This window comes from Achroia grisella, unplaced genomic scaffold, assembly GCF_030625045.1.
Source record: "Achroia grisella isolate CSIRO2021 unplaced genomic scaffold, CSIRO_AGI_Agris_v1 utg1179, whole genome shotgun sequence".
NCBI lineage: Eukaryota > Metazoa > Arthropoda > Insecta > Lepidoptera > Pyralidae > Achroia > Achroia grisella.
This window is the reverse complement of record NW_026712591.1, coordinates 596,198-616,077: the sequence shown is the minus strand read 5'-3', so window position 1 is coordinate 616,077 and position 19,880 is coordinate 596,198. Positions and strand designations below refer to the sequence as shown.

General features: G+C 31.4%; 1 protein-coding gene across 1 annotated transcript in view; it reads right to left on the bottom strand.

Annotated features, from left to right (window-relative positions):
- The window catches only part of LOC131852237 (protein still life, isoform SIF type 1), an 87,652-nt gene that overhangs the window by 10,813 nt on the left and 56,959 nt on the right, over nt 1-19,880 (bottom strand). The window contains exons 23-30 of the mRNA XM_059202887.1: nt 19,559-19,690; nt 16,326-16,508; nt 15,268-15,468; nt 10,460-10,684; nt 8,247-8,433; nt 6,944-7,058; nt 3,319-3,473; nt 539-657 (exon numbers count right to left, since the gene is read on the bottom strand). Coding sequence (XP_059058870.1) covers nt 539-657; nt 3,319-3,473; nt 6,944-7,058; nt 8,247-8,433; nt 10,460-10,684; nt 15,268-15,468; nt 16,326-16,508; nt 19,559-19,690 — 1,317 coding nt within the window. The remainder of the gene's footprint in view (nt 1-538; nt 658-3,318; nt 3,474-6,943; nt 7,059-8,246; nt 8,434-10,459; nt 10,685-15,267; nt 15,469-16,325; nt 16,509-19,558; nt 19,691-19,880) is intronic.

Below are 19,880 nucleotides of genomic sequence, written 5' to 3'. Positions count from 1 at the left end.
ATAAAAAAAAGTGTGTTTATTTACAAATAATTTTTAATCGTAATTTTTATGTTATAAAGATGATTATTTAATAATTTATACAGTATTATATATATAAATACGAAATTTCAGTAATATTATAAGTAATATATTGTATTAGTATATATTGTATATAATATGGATTATTTAAAATATATTCATTTATAAGATTAAGAAAGTCTTAAAATTAATTTCAAATCTATTAAACTATTTCAACGATTACCATAATAGGGTAAAGTGCGGTTTACGCGGAGGGTTTGACAGTTTCTTGTAACCGTACTTTCAAAGAACGGTGGATACAATCTACGTGAATATAGGTATATAATAGGAGGCGTCTTTAAATTGTGTCCCATTTGATTCTCGGGAGACGGTTATTATTTTCGAGAAAGACATTACCATGCGGGTATCGTAACGAAATAAAATGGAAACGGCCCTAGGAAAATGGATAATTGAATCCGGAATTAAGTCACAGCTGTGCGGATGAGGATTGTAATGTAATTTGTATACTCTTTTGGAATACCTTGAGTAGATTCTCAATCTCAAAGGAATTGGTTCGAGAACTGACTTTCGGGGGGCCACTGGAGACTGCTTCGCTGCTGCCGCCGTGCGGATCTGCGTCCGGGCTATATAGCTCTTTACCTGGATAAAAAAATATAATAATAAGTTTCACTACTACTATCCCGGGATAGTTGCACAGACGTTGGCAACTGTCGATATATGACATCGCGAAGTATGTCAAAATTCAAAACGGCAGGGTGCCAGCTTATTATCGTTTCTCTGTCTTAATTTGGTTTGTTATGGGTATTTCCATCATCTGAGATATATTAAGTCAGTTGTAAATTTATACATTTGATACACAAGACTTTTTTGTCGGCCAGGTTTAAATTGGCTACTTTGTGATTGAAGTCGGGTAGTAAAGTATGCTACGACGCTATTAATTAAATATAATTTTATAAATATGTAGTACTTAGTAAGTAACTTTAACAATAGAACAGTTTCTAAAAAAATAATATAGTTTACCTACTTAATTGATTATAAAGTTTCCTAAGAAATCTCAAGTATCTCAAAGCCTACATTTACTTTCTAGTGGTCCTTATCAAAAGTATTGAGAAGGACCACTAGACAGTAAATGTCTTTATCAATGTATATGAGAAGTCATCTAAGAAAATCTGTTGGTATGGTAACATTATTCATTACTATTTTGATACATATGTGTGGTGGCACACATATGTATCAAAATAGCTTATTGACGTAGATATGTTTCAATTTAAAGTGAATTTAAACATTTAATGTGCACTACTGATAAATATACTTATAATATATTACTAAATATACCTTATTACAATATACCTAATATATCTATTATATATTTTACTATACTTTACTTCAATATTTGATGGTATAGATATTCAATACTATGCCTTTATTTTAACAAAAAGTATCAGTCAAAAGAAGTGCAGCTACCAATGTCGTTAAAAAATATAATAACTTGGAAACATTTATACAGAAGCAGTTTTATAATAAGATGTTCCACAATGAGTTTTTGGCCGTAGTAAGTCAACACGGGACACAAGCAAATAGCTCGAGGTTGGGTCACGGCCTTTATTTGAAGGACGGTTATTTCTGTTCCGAAATTAGAACAACACTTTACTTAACTGCTGCTTTTTAATTCGACATTTTTGATAGAATGTTGAGTAAGTTTATAGAACGTAAATTTCAATATTGTGAAAATTAATAAATTCAAATAAATATATACCTATATACCTACTCAAAGTATGTAGAAATATATTTTATACTCAACGATTTCTGATACACAAAAAATACATGTATGTTACATACGATTATTCTGAAATCTGAATTGTAAATACTTGCAATATTTTCAGAAGCGTTAGAATGAACGAAATGGAAGTAAAATGTAATTTTTCCTATATATTGAATACGTGTCATTAGTAGAACGGAACACAGTCTCGTTACGTGAAAATATCATAAATGTATAAAACATTTGCGGGTGTGAGAAGGTGGGTATATGTACTATTGTTCCGAGCGCCACCACAATTCCGCATTGCTTCGGGAGCGGCATAAAACCTCGCTCCAATATTCGTGTCGACTCTTATAAAACAAATGACAATAACATGAGTCGATACGTCGCCGTAATTATCTTTTATGTCACTTCATATACGAGTATGATCGACGAAATTAAACACTACAGGTGATTCGTTTGCACGGATTTTTTTGAATAGGTAGTATTATAAAAGTGTCAATTAAAACCCTATAAACATAACAAAGACAACAAGGAAAAAGCAATGCTTAAAAATATTTTTTTTCCAATTTAAGTGAGGAATTATGTATTAGGTAAAGAAAATTCATTTTAACTTTGATTGAAATGTATTATGATTGAAATTTAAGTGAAAAATACAGTTTTTATCCACACGACCTTTCTACAATTTTCGTACCCGAATGAAAAAAGAATATTGAATATTTTCATACCCTCTAAATGCATGATTTAGTATAATCCCTAAATGTAATTTTCAAATATTATATATAAATAATCAATCAATACAATGTAGAATAAGGTGTGGTTCTATTGTATGTAGAAAATAAACATAATTTTATCTATACACAACGTTGATGTTCAGATTTTGCGTGGTTTGTTGAAATCGAATCAAGCTAAATATAAGTTCGTCACGCGATGGGGTGAGTGCTATGAATTGAACCGTAAAAGAAAATGTCTGTGTATCTATCTATTGTAACGATTGCAATCTCGGACAATGTTACATATAATACTAAAATAAAAGTACTGAAATAAAAAAAATATTACAATAAATCTTACAAGGCGATATAATTTTTGCAGTTGCGAAATGTTATTGATTGTAAATAGGTTATGATATAGTATATTTTTTTTATTTCAGTACTTTTATTTTAGTATTATAACATTGTGGAGATTGCAATTGTTACAATAGATTGACATACATTACCTACCGATCACCAAATGAAGTGTCTCCACTGTTTAAGTGGTTTGAAAAACTACGACTAATTTGTCTTTGTTTACTTCGACTAATTTATATGTATTTCGTTATAAAGTACATCCGGATTTTTTAAATATAGTCTATTTATAGGTAAAATTGCGTACTTATTCGTTGCATAGTTTAGAAAAAAATTTTGGACTAACGATCAGACACGGTAAATTGTATAGTAGGTATGTAATAACAATCGTTTCTTCATTTATTAAGAAAGAACGATACTGCTTCCGTGCGCAGTTAGTGTTTTTCCAATGAAGATAGCATAAACTATTATACTTACTCCATGCCGGTGCTGGTACAATAAGTCCGGATATCATGTCGTCGGAGATGACTGGCGGCTCGCTGGGCGGCGGCGGGCACACCAACGAATCGATTATATCGTCAGTGGCTGCGCGCATCATACCAGACAGCTCCGGTGGTTCCGTTCGAGACGACCTGTTCCCATAGCATTTACATTCTGACTAGTATTATAAATGCAAATGAATAAATCAATAATCCTGGACAATTAACACAGCGCCATCTAGTCTCACGGTAAGCAGAGCTTGTGTTATGAGTACTAGACAACTGATATAAATGCTTAGACATATATTTTTTGTAAATGGATACATAATATACATAGAAAACATCTAGACCGATACTAACAATCATATCTCTTGAATACAAATATTTGTGCCGTGCAAGGAATCGATCCCGCAACCATTGGAACTAAAGGTTGTCGAAAAGAAAGATTGTTTGTTACGCTTTCATGCATTTACCAATCATCAGAAAATTAGCCACGAAATTAACACGTACAATGACAAAGGAAATTGGCAAATATCAATTGCGATCAATCATGGATAAACGGATAAAGATGAGAGAAGTTAGTTGTATATGTACTCACAAATCTAGTTACAAAGATGGAGTCTTTTAGAAAAATAATATAACAATTCTAAAGCTCTATTTTATAAGTCTACTATATAATTTGTATAATGACAATGTGAACTAAATTTAAAGTTGGTTTAGTTTTATTTGGCACAGTATTTACTAATTATATTAAGCTAAATCATATAAATTATTATTAAATCAATGTACATCACAATCACAACACTATTGACTTAATAAGCATTTATATGATTTAGCTTAATATAATAAGTATATGTATAATATAGTATTCAATATAAAAATAATCAAGTCAAGACAAAACAAAAGTCAAGACCCGTAATAAAAATAATCCAAGAAATAACAAGACACAGTTCGAGCAGGTAGACACATTCAAATATCTAGGCAGTTTAATCACCAGCGACTCCAGATGTACCACAGATATTATAACAAGAATAGCCATGGCAAAAAAAGCATTTAACAACAAAAAATACCTTTTACGCGCTAAAATATCAAAGAACTCACGGAAACGATTTGTTAAAACCTATATCTGGAGTATAGCCTTGTATGCGTGTGAGACATGGACATTAAATCAAAAGGAAAGAGACAAACTGGAGGCTTTTGAAATGTGGTGTTGGAGAAGGATGGAAAGAATTAGCTGGAAGATAAAGTAAGAAACGAAGAAGTACTACACAGGGCAAAAGAAACAAGGCATATATAGAACACAATAGAAAATAGACGAGGAAAAATGTTAGGACACTTGATATGGCACGAGGATTTCATGAAAATTATTATTGAGGGGAAAATTGAAGGAAAGAGGGGGAGGGGAAGACCAAGGAATAGCTACATCAAACAAATTGAGGACAAAATGGGAGTTGTGTCGTATCAAGAATTAAAGAGCATGATGGAAGATCGCGGAAAGTGGCAAGAGCTCCACCGACAAGAGCGTAGCTCTTAAATTATGAATGAATGAATAAAAATAAATACCATGTTCTGCAGATTTAATATACTCATATTAAATTTGCTAAAAATAGATATACAAGATAATATAATTATACCCTTTATAAATACGAGAAAGTTATTACATTGCTATATGTTCTGGACACAGAAACATTTATAACAAACAAGCAACAATTTCAGTCTCAACTGTCGGGTATTATGAATAAAATTTGACGATGTTATCGTTCGTGTCCGCAAAGCGGGGCGAACTCTCGAGATATTAGCCAAATAACACCTTAATTATTCCTGAAAACTTCGCCACGTTCAACGAGACAATAAAAGCGACCGTCTTACAACCGGAACGGCTTTATCATATGAACAGAGAGATGAAACAACTTACAACAATAATAATATCGTGTCGCGAGTGCTTATTTCGGGATGACATTTGTTGAGGAACATTAATTTACGCGGCGCGGTGACGTCGAGAGGCTCAATTTCGAGCGGTCACAATGGACTCGGGGCGGGGTGTGGCGGTACTGCCAACTTCTAACAAGTAAACTATGTCACCTGCCGTACCTGCCCTACCGTCTGCGACGATTATATTCGAGGACAGAATAATAACTGACAAGCCAGTATTTCACTTTTCCTTGTATATTTTCTAAAAGAAATGAAAACTTGTACAGTACTTGCTTCATTTATGATAAGTACCTATGGTTACAGTAGATATATACATTATTAATATGTAAAAGAGTTTGATAGAGTCAGCGCAGTACATATATATATCTTATATATAAAATTCTCGTGTCACAATGTTAATAATAATATTAATAATATAATAATATTAGACTACTCCTATGAAACAGCTTGACCGATTTTTATGAAATTTTATATGCATATTCAGTATGTCTGAGAATCGGCTACTATCTATTTTTCATATCCCTAAGTGATAAGGGTTGTAATATTATTTTTTTATTGTAACATTTTTTTTTATTTATTGGGCAATTTTTTTTGTGTCATTAAATAATACATATAACCCTATATTTTAAACATTTCTATCCCTATTTTTTTATAGCGTTATTAATTTATATGGCAAATCAACGTTTGCGGGGACAGCTAGTAATAATCTATATAGATTATATAAATTTATATAAATTTGAATTTGGTAGGTTTGACATAATTTACCCATCAAAGATGCATATATATGAAAATAAATTGACTTTGCTTTTAAAAAAAAATATGTTGCATACCTAGTTTTAGTATTACGGATAATTTCATTACCATAATAAAGCACCTAAAATTATGATTAACTGCGCTACGTTGGCTACACCGTAATGAAGAATTGCAAGTCGAAGGTATATGTAGGTCGCAATAAGCGCTTCAGTAAACTTGTCGTGATCGCAAAAGGTCAGGTGAATAAGGGCGGCAAATGTCGATGAACAAGTCTTCTACCGACCCAGCAGAAGTACAAACAATTTAACTTCCGCTTTATTAAGCGCTAGGCGTTCGGTTTCCTGTTTCCCTTTAAATATTGTGAAGGGTAAATCCTGTTGCAGACTGAAAGAGTTTCACTCCTTTTACCAAGATTTATTCTAATTCAATGGTAACGAATGCGCCACGACGGATCGTTTAATTAATGAATACCAGTTAACTCAGTTGACGATCAGCGATTTCTCATTAACATGGAAATAAAATAAACGGTACACTGGTCGAACAAAATTACTACCGACTTTAGTAATGTTCCAGGAAATGCCGTTTAAATTTACCCATAACCATTATATTTCCATAAATTTTAGGTAGACAACAAAGCAGCTATCAAGCTATAATTTCGGAAAAAGTTGTTTCAAATACTTAAGTACTTTTTGTATAAAATATTTTCATTACATTAAACAATAATATAAGCTCTACATTACTTTTAATCAATTTATGCGTTATTTTACATAAATATTTAATATTGGAAATCTAAATATAGTATTGATTGTAGATGGAATGAAATTAATGAAAATGTAATAATACATTTCAAGAACAATAATATTCATACTTTCATAATAGTAAAATTAACGACCTTCGAAATATTTTTATCATAATGACATGTGGATTATAATAAATACCTCATCATCATGACGAGAGAGAGTTCCTCTTGCAACACACTTTCCAAGTACATCATATCTAGGTCAGATACGATCGCTCCGTTGATCACCATTATCTCGTCGCCTTTGATTATGCCTGGCACAGGAAAAATCGTAATTGTAATTAATATTTCTTACACTTTTTTGGGATTAACAAAAGAATGATGTAAATAAAAAAAGTAAGTACCAACTATGATTGATTGAATAATGTAATAATATCAAAAAATAAATAGAATAGATAAAGCTTTTGTAAGCTTTATTTTACAAAATTAGTAAATTATAGCCGCGGGATTTCGATGTAGAATAAAAAAATATTATCTGATCTGAACCATACGGGATATAAATAAATCTTCAAAAAGACCTCATTATATAAGGATTAAATTTGTACTATGAGATATTGGTACGTATAAAGGCAATTGTCAAGACAAATACCCGAGATTTTGTAAATAAATGTCACAACGAGGATTTAGAATGTTGAACGAGTAAGACGCGATATTTCTTGTCTATTGTCTGAAAATTACGTTAGTGGAAGTAAAAAGTTCGTTTTATTAGTAGAAAATTAAGAACTTTTTTATTCCATTTCAGTTCTAACTACTTTAAATTTGTGAACAAATCTAGATACTTCTGGTAAATAGCAAAGCCGGGAATAGTTTAATAATTTACCGCATTTCAGGACTTACTGCGAGTGCAGCGATTCGGTATGATGATTTCATTCGTCAAAGTTAACCAAGTTGAGCAACCATTTGGAAATTTGCTTCGCATGGCTCTCAGAGGTATGGATATTTAAACAAGAAGTTTCGAAATGGCTTGCGCTTCCGTAGGGAACAATGTTCAGAAAATGTATTACGTAAGTATATTTATTTATTGTATTTATTATTTACCCTCTGTTTGGATACAAACAAAAAGTAAACAGAATTAAAGTAGGTATTTTATATAATTAAAAACAAATTTGCCAAGAGTTTGCGAAGCGAAACTTAGACAAATTAATCGCATGTCATTTTTCTCTGTCTGAGAAAAAATATATTAGATTCATTTATCAAATCAGATTGCACGTTCTGCAAATAATAATTGCAAGTTCTACAAATTTATTTTACGAATACGTCTTTAAGATTTAAATTATTTCATTAAAACACATATATATATAAGTATATAATAATAGTAATAAGTCACTATTTCTATGTTGTCTAGAAAATGTTGTTGAGACCTATGTTATGATTTGAACAATGACAAAAATATTAACAATATTATAATCAAAATGTAAAACATATTCTATTTATTAATTTACCGTTTTGCATAGCGACGCTCTTATCTTCGACTCGACTCACATAACAGCAGAGTTCATCTTGCCTCTCTGCATTTTCGATAAGCTCGGCTTCCACGCTGAATCCCCACATTTGTTCAAGAGTTGTACGTTGTAACTCCACTTGATATAAGATTTTGGCACACACTTCTACAACTTCATGGGTATGTAACTAAATAAGAAAAAAGAAGATCACGTAAAGACCTGCACCTAATTAACAGAATTAAATAATAAACGTATTTTTTTATGAGAATTAATTGGCTATAAAGACGACCAATACCTACTATAAAAGAAAAGAAATTAAGAGACCGTTTGTTCCATTGGGTTCTGAAGGATATTAAAGGATGTTATGACTTGAATTGTAATTCCGTTGAGAATGGTAGTTCCAATGAAGGAAAAATAATATAACGGGGCTGATTAGTACCTAACACATTACACTCATATAATATTATGTTGATATATGTATAAAATACTTTTATAGTAACCGATATTGAGTTCGAATATACAAGTATTGAATAACATCAAATTTAATACAGTAAACGTATATGGAAATCATAATTGGCATAATTAAATAGTTAAGTATCTATTTCATTGAGTGTGATACGAGTATTTAACGAAGTTAAGTGGAACAATTCAAGTAAGTAAGTAAAGAAAATGATACTGCAGAGTGGTTAAATGTTTTCAATGTAAAAGACCTATTGTTAGTTGACTTTTTTAGGATGATTTAGGAAGGATACGTTAGAAGGCGCCTAATCCACATCCTGTCAGACCTTAATCAAAGTAGACCCCAAGGGATAAAAAATAATTAGGAAAGGAAATTTGAAATAAAACAACAAATACATTGATTTATTGTTGTATTGCGTTAGTTTGTACTCGGCGTGATTTTTATTCATGTATCTATACCATAATATTCATCAATCTATATTATTATAGTTTAATGAAAAGTACAATGAAACTAAAATAAAAAAAAAACCCGACAACAAAGGTTATAATAATCACACTTTAACTATGTAGTATGATAATCTTCAAACGCCTTAACAGATCTTCGTAATTATAACAAAACTATCTTTGTCCTGTTAGTCTACATTGGTCTATGGAAGTTAGAAATGTTAAATTTATACACTTCTATTTCGTCGGGAGTTAGAAATTGAAGTAAAATAGCAACTGCATTTAAACTTGATAATTTCGTCACTGTTCACATGTCGATGTCAATAGGTGTAATCTATATAGTTCTTCTGGTACTGTACATGGTATACGAACGGTAACACAATACAGGCGCGCCCCGTCAAACCCTACTCACAAGAATTTCGGTACCAAAACATTTATACCTAATATATACTTTTATATTCTCTTGCTTCCGCAGTGGTAGCGCTTGGAGGATTTAATTAAAAAATATGCCCACGTTTTGCCCTGTGTCATACTGATATTTTAATTTTACAAATGGAATAGAGTAACGTGACTCTTGGTTTCCAGGTTTCTCATGAAAATGTAAATTGTATGGTGCTTTTTTAAATAAATCGCTCTCTCGGGGCTCTCGTCGTAGATGGCGTAGAGTAATTAACTTAATTATTCCCCTTGTTTTTAGAGCAATGACAATACCCTAACGATCTCTTCACTCGATTTGTTCAGTTGCTTATTTTCTCTAGACTAAGAAAATTGAGGTACTTAATTAAACTGGTAATTGGTGATAAAATCTGGAGTACAATATTAATATTCTTCTTGTATCTTATTCTTATGTTAGGTATAACCTTTATATATATGTACTTATTATACCTTATAAGGACGAATGTTACAGATGAATATCGAAGTTAAAAGACGAATTCGACAATATATATTAAATTGACTCCTTAAGTTCTACATCACATCTTCACACGCCGGAAAACCGTCCTGTTTGTATATTTACACAACAAAAACAAAAATCTGACGGGGCAGTGGAGTTCTCCAGAAAAAACTTTTTCGAAACGGCTTGACCGATTCTTATGAAATTTATGCGTATATTCAGTCCGAGGATATGACGTAAAATATATTTTATGTGCTAAAGTGATATTTTTTTTAAGTTTTGGTATTTAAAATACACATAGCCCTTAATTGTCACCCTTCTACCATCAATTCTTATTTTTAATAGCGATAATTTTTTTATATAATAGATCGTTTGCGGGTCAGCTAATATGTTATATTTCTGAAATAGTATTACTCACGTAAGTCTCTATGAGGTCGCTGCGATGTGGAACGAAATAATTATGATCTTCCATGTCCCGTCGTTTCTTGACTCGCACAAAGTGTTCAAGAGCGTTTAGGGAGCGGCGAGCACAGGCCGCTGCAAGGAACTCCTCTACGGTCATGCCTTCTCGCACCCCGACCGTAGCCGTAGTGCCTTCAGGCAATGATACCCGCACCGCAGCCTCGCCGTCCTCACGCGACATCTGTACAAAAGTCACAAAATGTCATAACAAATAGATTCATAACAGCCTCGGTGGTCTAGCGGTTTAGCACATCGCTTTACTTTCGATGGTTGCGGGTTCGATTCTTCGCACGGTGCAAACATTTGTATTCATGAGTATCATTCTTTGCATCGATCTGGGCGTTTTCTATGACAAATATTATGTATGTATAGTATATACAAAAGAAACGAAGTATTTATATCAGTTATCTAGTGCTTATAACATGAGCTCTGCTTATCGTGGGACTAGATAGCGTGTGTTGTCAAAACAAAAAAGTAAAAACAACTAAGTATATTTCAGCCAATGTCTGGATTTATAAGAAATGTTAAATTCTCACATATATATGAAATTATAAATTAGAAGCAAGTTATTTAAAAAAACCATTTGAAGTTTGTATTTATGGTGCATTATCATCCATTTTATTTTAAACTTCAACTCAAAAAGAACATTAGGAATTATTTTTATATATAAGTTATTGTTCGCGCTTTGAATAAAATTTGTATTAGTATTCAAAAGGAAATTGTACTCGAACGCGTATTTCTATCCACCACGTCTTGAACCATTTCTCGTGACTGCGTCTACGCGAGCTTTATTTTAATGCATAATTTATTGTAATCATGTTGTATAATGTACTTTTTCTGTTGTTGTTAACTCGGTATGTACTTATGATACAATTTATTCAAATCCATGGCTACAAATAAAATCATCAAAAGAAACAAACATTGATACGAATATTATAGTAGGTAAACAGTAAACATTGTGAAAGTTTTTTTCCCTTAGTGCAGTGAATTTTGTTTCTTCCTTATACAGTATCACCGGGGCTTTATTTTACTTTACGTCATAATAAATAGTATACTCTGTACACAGCTGTAATTAGTGCATTTCATACGTTAATTTATTTTCCATAGCTTAATTTATGACAGTACGACCTTTTTCTTACGTTTACCATATCGTAGTTGTATCACTTCTGTAATTTATATTACGGATACTTAATGTAATTTAATAACGCAAAATTACACCTTATACTTGATATCTAAAACTATTATTTTTAACTTAATATATAAAGTCTTAATGACAGAGTTGGTTTAAGTTATTAATTTATAAAAAAAAAATTTAAGTAATGTGCGTCAACTTTTAATATCTTTTAATATATGTTATAGTTCTTGATCCCTCTGAAAATCTACATGTTTTTTTGTAAAATTCATTATATAAAGCTAAGAGATATATAATAACTTTGAAACATAGTAATACCATGTAGGAAAAAGAAAAAAAACATGTAATATTTCTAGAAAAGCCTAATAGCATATAAAATTCTTTCACTTGGACTGTACACTATATCCGTATTCTTGAATAATGTATAGGGGATCGAAAAATTTAACAGCCCTGGAGGAAAAGTGCCTCATTAAACATTGAAACACAAAGGAAACAATCTTTTATTTTTAGAAATTAATTGTTTACTGGGAATTTTTGAAAAGCTTACCTGCGACACTGTTCAAACTAATTGAAAATGCAAACAACAAAAATTTTATAATTCACAAATACTTAGAAGCTACTTAAGTTTAAAGATTAGTGGACTCAAATAAATATTATAACTTACGTGTTTAGGAAAATAGTTGTAGTTATATTTTGTACTGAACGACATATAAGACTATACACAAGGTATCATTATACATGTATGAAACAAAGTCGCTGTCGCTGTCTGCCCCTATGTCTATGTATGCTTAAATCTTTAAAACTACGCAACAGATTTTGAAGCGGTTTTTTAATAGATAGAGTGATTTAAGAGGAAGGTTTCCATTGTACATATCCATTTGTTACATCATCGTACATCATACATCGATACGTAACAAATGATGAATTGTGAATGATGAATTCCATGATTTTCCTTAAATGTGAGACACAATATTTATTTCATAGAAATCATTTCAAACACAGACTCTATTGATCTGCACAATAAAAATAGAAGGTGTTTATTTTAATTTACATTTGGTACTATTCCCGTCTCAGAGACGCTTTTAAAAATCTGTCAATACAGTTATTGTTATTTCTAATAATAAAGGATTTCTTTCGGTACAATATTTTAATGACCTCTGAGGTCGTCGTTCAATCTTAGTCGTATCTTGATGCCTGAGGTAGTGCGATAATACTTAGTAAATGCATGGATATGAATTATTGACATTTCGAATTGAATTACGAAGACAATTTAAAAAAATAAAAGGTCTAGTTTTTGCTAAACTGAACAATATTTTAATTTCTGTTTCTATTATATAGTTCCATTCAAATTTCTTTATGACATAATTATAATAACATAATACATATCCATTGTTTACCGCCTAAATAAAATATTGCCATGTGAATAATGTCACAGATTATTGCTGAAAATCCTTGGTCTCCCTCATAAACAGTGGTGAAGAATAGACCTGAATTGCGTCTGCAATAATTTATATCCAGCTACACATTTGAGGTTTTCGATCATGCTAGGGGTTCACGGTAGGCGTAAATTTTTACTTCAATCGAAGCTCGGAAATTGGGTCAAATTTAACTTATAAGATTTGATTACGTAAATCAGGAAGCAAATAAAAACGAATCTAAATAAAGAAAGGGAAGAAGTTTAACAACAGCGAGAAAAATACGGACTGGGTAGAGTTCTATTTTTATCGCATGTGATTTTAATAATGCATGAGTATTACAGGATCTACCAAAGTGAATCTGTGGATGCTTATCATTTATTAGTTGTATGTATGTACTATATATAAATCAAAGACTATTATAATCTATCTAAATTATTCGGAGATACATTCGCACTAAATATGCTTTGTGAATATGCAGACTGTGACAAACACAAATTAAACACAAATAACAAAGACAAATTGTGAAAAATAATTATGTTGTTTTTATATTTTTTCAGCAGTATTATTTCTTTATTTTAGTAAAGGAAGTAGGTACTATTTATAAATAAGTTAACTTTAGGAGGGATTTTATTGCATTGATATCGTATTTCGTATTATTTTACGAGCTGGTGGATCATTTTACAATTTCCTTCGATGTCCTCAATTGTATTAATGTTTCCTGCTCTGCTTTTCGCTTTCTTTATTTCTGGTTAAGGATATGGATTTTCCTAAAGAGAACTAAATCGAACTGGAGTATTTAAACTCACAGGAATATGTTGAGTATTGTAAGCATATTTTTTAGTGAAAGTTATAGTTATTATTGTTATATGTCATATATATATATATATCTATTACCTACAGTTTATTTATATTTAGGATTCTATTTGATAACTACATTTATACAGATACCATTATATAATCTCAACAAACTTTTCGAGAAAGGGACGAGGCCTATTTTAATATAATCAATTAAGTAATGAAGTTATTCATGTCTGAAAGCTAACATCAGTGAATTAGTTTGTTATTTAATCAGTACTACGTATGCCAGTAGGCAACGTTCATTACCTGACGTAACATTTGCTATTCATAAATATAGTGATATCGTATATAGATACCGTTTTATATTATGATTGACGTACGTGACGTAAACTGAGAAAAATATGGCTTTTACCGAGTAACAATTTCTGGAGTGAAAGTAACATTTATGTCTCGTACCAAATGAGGTTACGGAAATAGGGTAATGCGGAGCAAAAGGTAATACGAGCGGATATTGAGAAAATGACGTTTCACAGATTTTATATTCGCGATGTGAGTTTGAAGTATTGGCCGACATTTTTTATTTTTCTTTTATGATATTTATCATGTAATCGTATGTAGTTTATAGTCTATGTCTCTATTAACACCTTTCTACATATTATAAATGGTCTAAACGTCAGACAGAACGGATCCAAATTAAATTTGGCATGTATTGTGCCATAACGACGGAGTTTGTTATTTTTACCTCAAAATAGTAACGGAGACACTGGTAACAGACGGTTAAACGTTACTATACCAAATATAGGGAGGCAAATATTATGTATACGTAATGTTAAATATATTATATAGAACATATTACAAAGTTTTTTGTATAAAATATTATATTATATATTTTTGTATTAATATTATTATTGTAATACACCTAAAATAAATGGGATATGTAATTAAATTCTTATAAATTATTTTGTGTGCAATAGCTAGATAAACAGAGTCGTTAGTTCTCGTAAAAAAATATTAACTAAATTATATAATATTATAATTAATATCTATCAAAGCATTCTTATGTTATTAACATAAGAATACCTACTGTACCTAGGTTTACCAACTGTAAAAAGTTAATTATGTATATTAATTGAGCGGTGTGGCAAATAGGTTTACCGTAATTTGTTACCAAAGTAGTGAGCTCGAATCTAACGCTTTTTCTTCCGTTAAATTGTTTCTGAATGACTATCTGGCTACAACATCGATAACAAATATACCTAAAAAATACATACCTATTGAAATTTTGGTATGTCAAGTGTCTACAATTGGCAAAGTCTTTGACTAACCCATCTAGGATAATCTCACTAATATATAATACATTGAAATTAAATAATATTATAAAAAATCCGTACAATGTATTGAATATATAGATCATACCTGCATGGAACGTCGACTAGAGCCGGAATTAGATCTTGAGAGGTTTGGTGCTCTCCGCTTTGTAGCACCTCGGCCTGCGAGTAGATTGTTGAGCAGCGACGGTGACCGGGCGCATATGAACGCATGGAATGATGACACCGTGAACACGCCCAGTTTATTCAATGTACTCTTCGTACCCCGAGAAACGTGGGTCAGCAGTGACTGTAAAGAAATATACTTTTAGAATTTGGAACAGTATTTCAATAATCTTAATATTTAAAATATTTTTTAATTTACATTATTATTAACCGGGATATTAATAATTCGCAGATCGACGCGGCGACAGATTTTTAAAATTTGTTAAGAAATATTTATTTATGACAATATTCCATCAATATAATTTCTATATAAAATCGCGTGCACAGTAGATAAGTACAAGTCATCCGGCAAAGGATATTGATATATCCGTTAATCAAGTCCATTTTTGCGCGTATTGTAAGCAATTTTATTATTTGTGTTGGAAAGCTATTTATGACGTGCTTTGACATGGGTCGTGTGGAGTAACAGATTCCAACCCCGTGCTCCCGGTCTGCGGAACCGTCAATTTGATAGCGGTTCCAACAAATTTCCTTTCGTCGTCATCACTGCGAAATCATTCGACAACATATGTACGAACGTGTTTTCGTCCTTTATCATATAATATACATTAAAACTTGTTATTGTTTTCAATAATCACTATTATTAAAGTCTTTACTTGAAATTATTTGAAAATTGAAAATTTTTATAATAGAATTATTTGAGATTTATCAATTGATATTGTTCCTATCAAAATCTGTTACATATTTTACAAATTGTATTAATTTTGTCTACAACTCGTTATCTATTTTGATAATTGAGATATGTATTGTACATTTAAGAAATCAGACTTACTATATTTTTGTCTTACTTTAATACTACGGTGAATTATAATGAATAGTTCGAATAACTATTAACTATTATTAATTGTATAACACAGGTTAACAGTTGAAATAATTTATATTGTAATTGTGTGTTGCAGTTATATCAGACAGACTAATTACCTTCGGATTAGGCAGTTCACCGGACTGTAAACTAGCCATGTAGCAGCGCAGACGGAACTGTTCACAGTGCAATCGCTCCAAGTTTTCCTCCCATTGCAACATTTGGACTACAAGCTGTGCGCGAGTCTCAGGATCAGACACCACTGATTGTTGCAAATCCGCCATTTGTTTCAATTTATGATCCTACGATAAATGAGAAAAAAATAAGATAAACTCGCAGAATTCATATGTATATGTATACTTAATTATATAAATAATACACCATTAAATAAGGCCTACTGCATCTTTTTTTTTTATTTCACTTAGGTGGCAAACAAGCATACGGCCCATCTGATGGTAAACGGTTACCGTACCCTATGGACGCCTGAAACACCAGGGGTGTCACATACGCGTTGCCGACCCTTAAGAAACCTTAATATACCCCTCTTGAAAAACCCCTTGCTGTAGTCTCTCGAGAAAACCTCACTCTGCTACTTCTTTTCATGATCTAAATGTAAAGGCAGCGAAGTAAAAATTTCACAATTTAGTATATTAGTATTACAGAGATAATTCTTAGTAAAGGCTGTTGTTCAATAGACCTGTTACCATAATATTAAATCATTATTTTTAATTCTATTGAATTTTCTAATCCTATATAATTATATTATATTTTCCCAGTAAAAAATATATTGTAGTGACGCGTATATAAGACTTCTTCTTAATGTTCAGAAGATATAGCTTTTGTTTCGAATAAAATGCATCCATTTGTTCCGATTTTGTTATGGAGTAATAAATCGTTGAAAATTGGACGTTTTATTTAATACATGATGATAGAAACACCAATAGCAACCAATCAGAATGACGGTGGTAGGTTCGCCTCCTGTCGTGTAAATCTAGTGAAATGTGAGCATGTTCATCACGACGTTGACGTATGACACTGCCTCTCACTTCCGCATACTGATCGAGTCGTGAATATATAATATTATTATATTTATGTACATCTACTATGTTTCTGAATGGAGCAGTTTTATAAAGTAAAGTAAAATTTTCCAAGTATCACGTGTATGTTACATATTTTCTGCAGTGTATCCAATCTAGGAACTCAATATCGAAGTCGACGTATGCCATGAATATTAATAAGCGCATACCTGCCTGTGATAACTATCGCAACGATAAAATGGATTGTTTCATACTTTGGGACCCTGTATTATGGATAAAATTCATATGAATATTTCATAACTGAAGCAAAATATGTAGATTATGCAAGCTTCCGCTTCCATTTTCAAAATTATTAGTGAATTTTTCAATGTATATTATCTTGTAAAGCAAGAAAGAAAATGTAATTCATTTTATGAAAATTGCTACTGTAATTTACTTTACATATGAATATCTACACTCTGTGTACATGTCATATGCAATAAGAGTGTATGTAGTGAGATAACCACAGGCTTTGATGTGTATGCGGTCACCCGGTGCGGGTCAGAATTTAGCGCGATTTACACGAGGATCATTGTAAACCGCACACACAGCGTATGCCGGCATCGTCCTCGAACATGTTGCATATTATATTATACTCAGCAATAGTACTATTGTAAATGCGAACAGTTAGTCGATAATGATTACTCCTAGTATCGAAATATTAGATTGAATACTTCAATCTTAAAATGCCTTTTATATATCATTAAACTTATTTAGAATGCACGTTAATATAATAATTATAATTATTATTAATTACTATATGTATTGTTGATACCATAATAATCCAATAACTACCCGATGCTCATGTAGATCATCTACAAGACGTGGAGTGGCGTTCATTGTAAGCGCTGCTGTGTAGGATATAATAACCTATCTACAATATTATATTTACCGGAATGGTTCTAAGGTAAGTTAAAATGAAATTTGTCGGAAATTAAAATCGAAATTCGTAAATAAATAAATGAAAATGAAAGTGTGTAGTCACCACAGAGTTATTCCAGGTTACTATTAGTGTTACATGTGCGTATATGTGCGTGCTATTTATTTAAATATGTATGTACAAAAATAAATTGTACCTACTTCTATAATTTGTTTAATCATATTCTACTGCAAAGACTTGGGAAGTCAATCTTGAGATAACAATATTTGTTTATAACACGCGGAACATTCTCTTCAGCTGGTAATAATAAACCTCCTTTTATAATATTAATATATTCGAAACTTATGTCGTCGGTTAGCGAATTCAAGAGAATGTAATAAACATTCAAGAGTAGACATGGTGAGTATGAAACTAGATTGAAAATTATGTTGATATAATAACATAACAGTTAATAAACTGTTATGTTACAGACATAACAGATTGTTTAATACCTAACTGTTTGGTATTTGTCTGGTAAAAATAATGATTCAAGCTCTACAATGAATATAAACTGCTTATTATACTATTATATTGAACAAATCACTAAATAACGATTTGCGTGTCTGTTGAATTTATTTCATAGCGCTTGGCACCGTAACGGCTTAATGTCATAAAATTTGTTTTACTGGTAGTGTTTGAGATGTAGAATATAGACATAGTCTGCGTCTAACTATCAGCATTTGAATGGGTCGATTATAAGTTATTTTATGAGGATCAAGTCGTAGATTGCAATAAAGTAACCTGCTATAAGCAATAACTGTTAGAGTATATTATGTATTCGTAATATTCAGAAAATATGTTCACTTCCCTACATTGTAATGTAGACAGTTGACAGCGTACAATGAGAAGCGACAGTATATTTGAAGTTGTCATATCTACCAGTATATTAAAATTGCACACCAGCTAAAGATCGGTTTATGAACGTTTTTATGAGCCTCGTGGCAGTTGAACAATGGTTCTGTGTTAGTTCAGGCCGATGCAGGTCAAGCGGTATTTTACAAGGTACGCTATTTCAGCATATTTTAATTTCTGCACTAGGTTTGTGCTTTGAAAAGTTGTTAACTGCTTTATTATACTGCTGAGATAAGTAATAATGAAATATATATATGTATATATGACATCTCGGTGGTCTAGGAGTTTAGCACACCGCCATATTTCCAATGATGCAAATATTTTAGTTTTTATGAGTATGAGTGTTTATCTATTTTTATATGTATATTATGCATATATACAAATATACATTTAAGTATTTTTTTTAGTTGCCTATTACAGTTAACCCAAGCCTTGGCTAGCTTAGGACTGATGTAGTGGGACGTAGTGTGATAGTCGAAGGTTACATATACTATAATATACTTACGGATTCAATAGCTTTTTCAAGTCGATAAATTTCTTCTTGCAGTAGGTGGAGAGTTCCTGTCTTGCCGCGATGGCGAGCAAAAGCTGCAGCGCATGCACTGTGTATACTATTTACCCAATTTTCGAGTTCCACCTGTGATTTTTAATTATATTTTAATAGAGTACCTTTATTATACATCAACTCATTTATAAACTGTAGATTGAGATGTAACTAAAATATTATAAATAATTAAATATCTTAGTAAGTATCTTAGTCAGTGAATATCTAAGTAGAAAACTGCTACTTCTGATCATTGTAATGTTATTACGTTGATATGAAATTA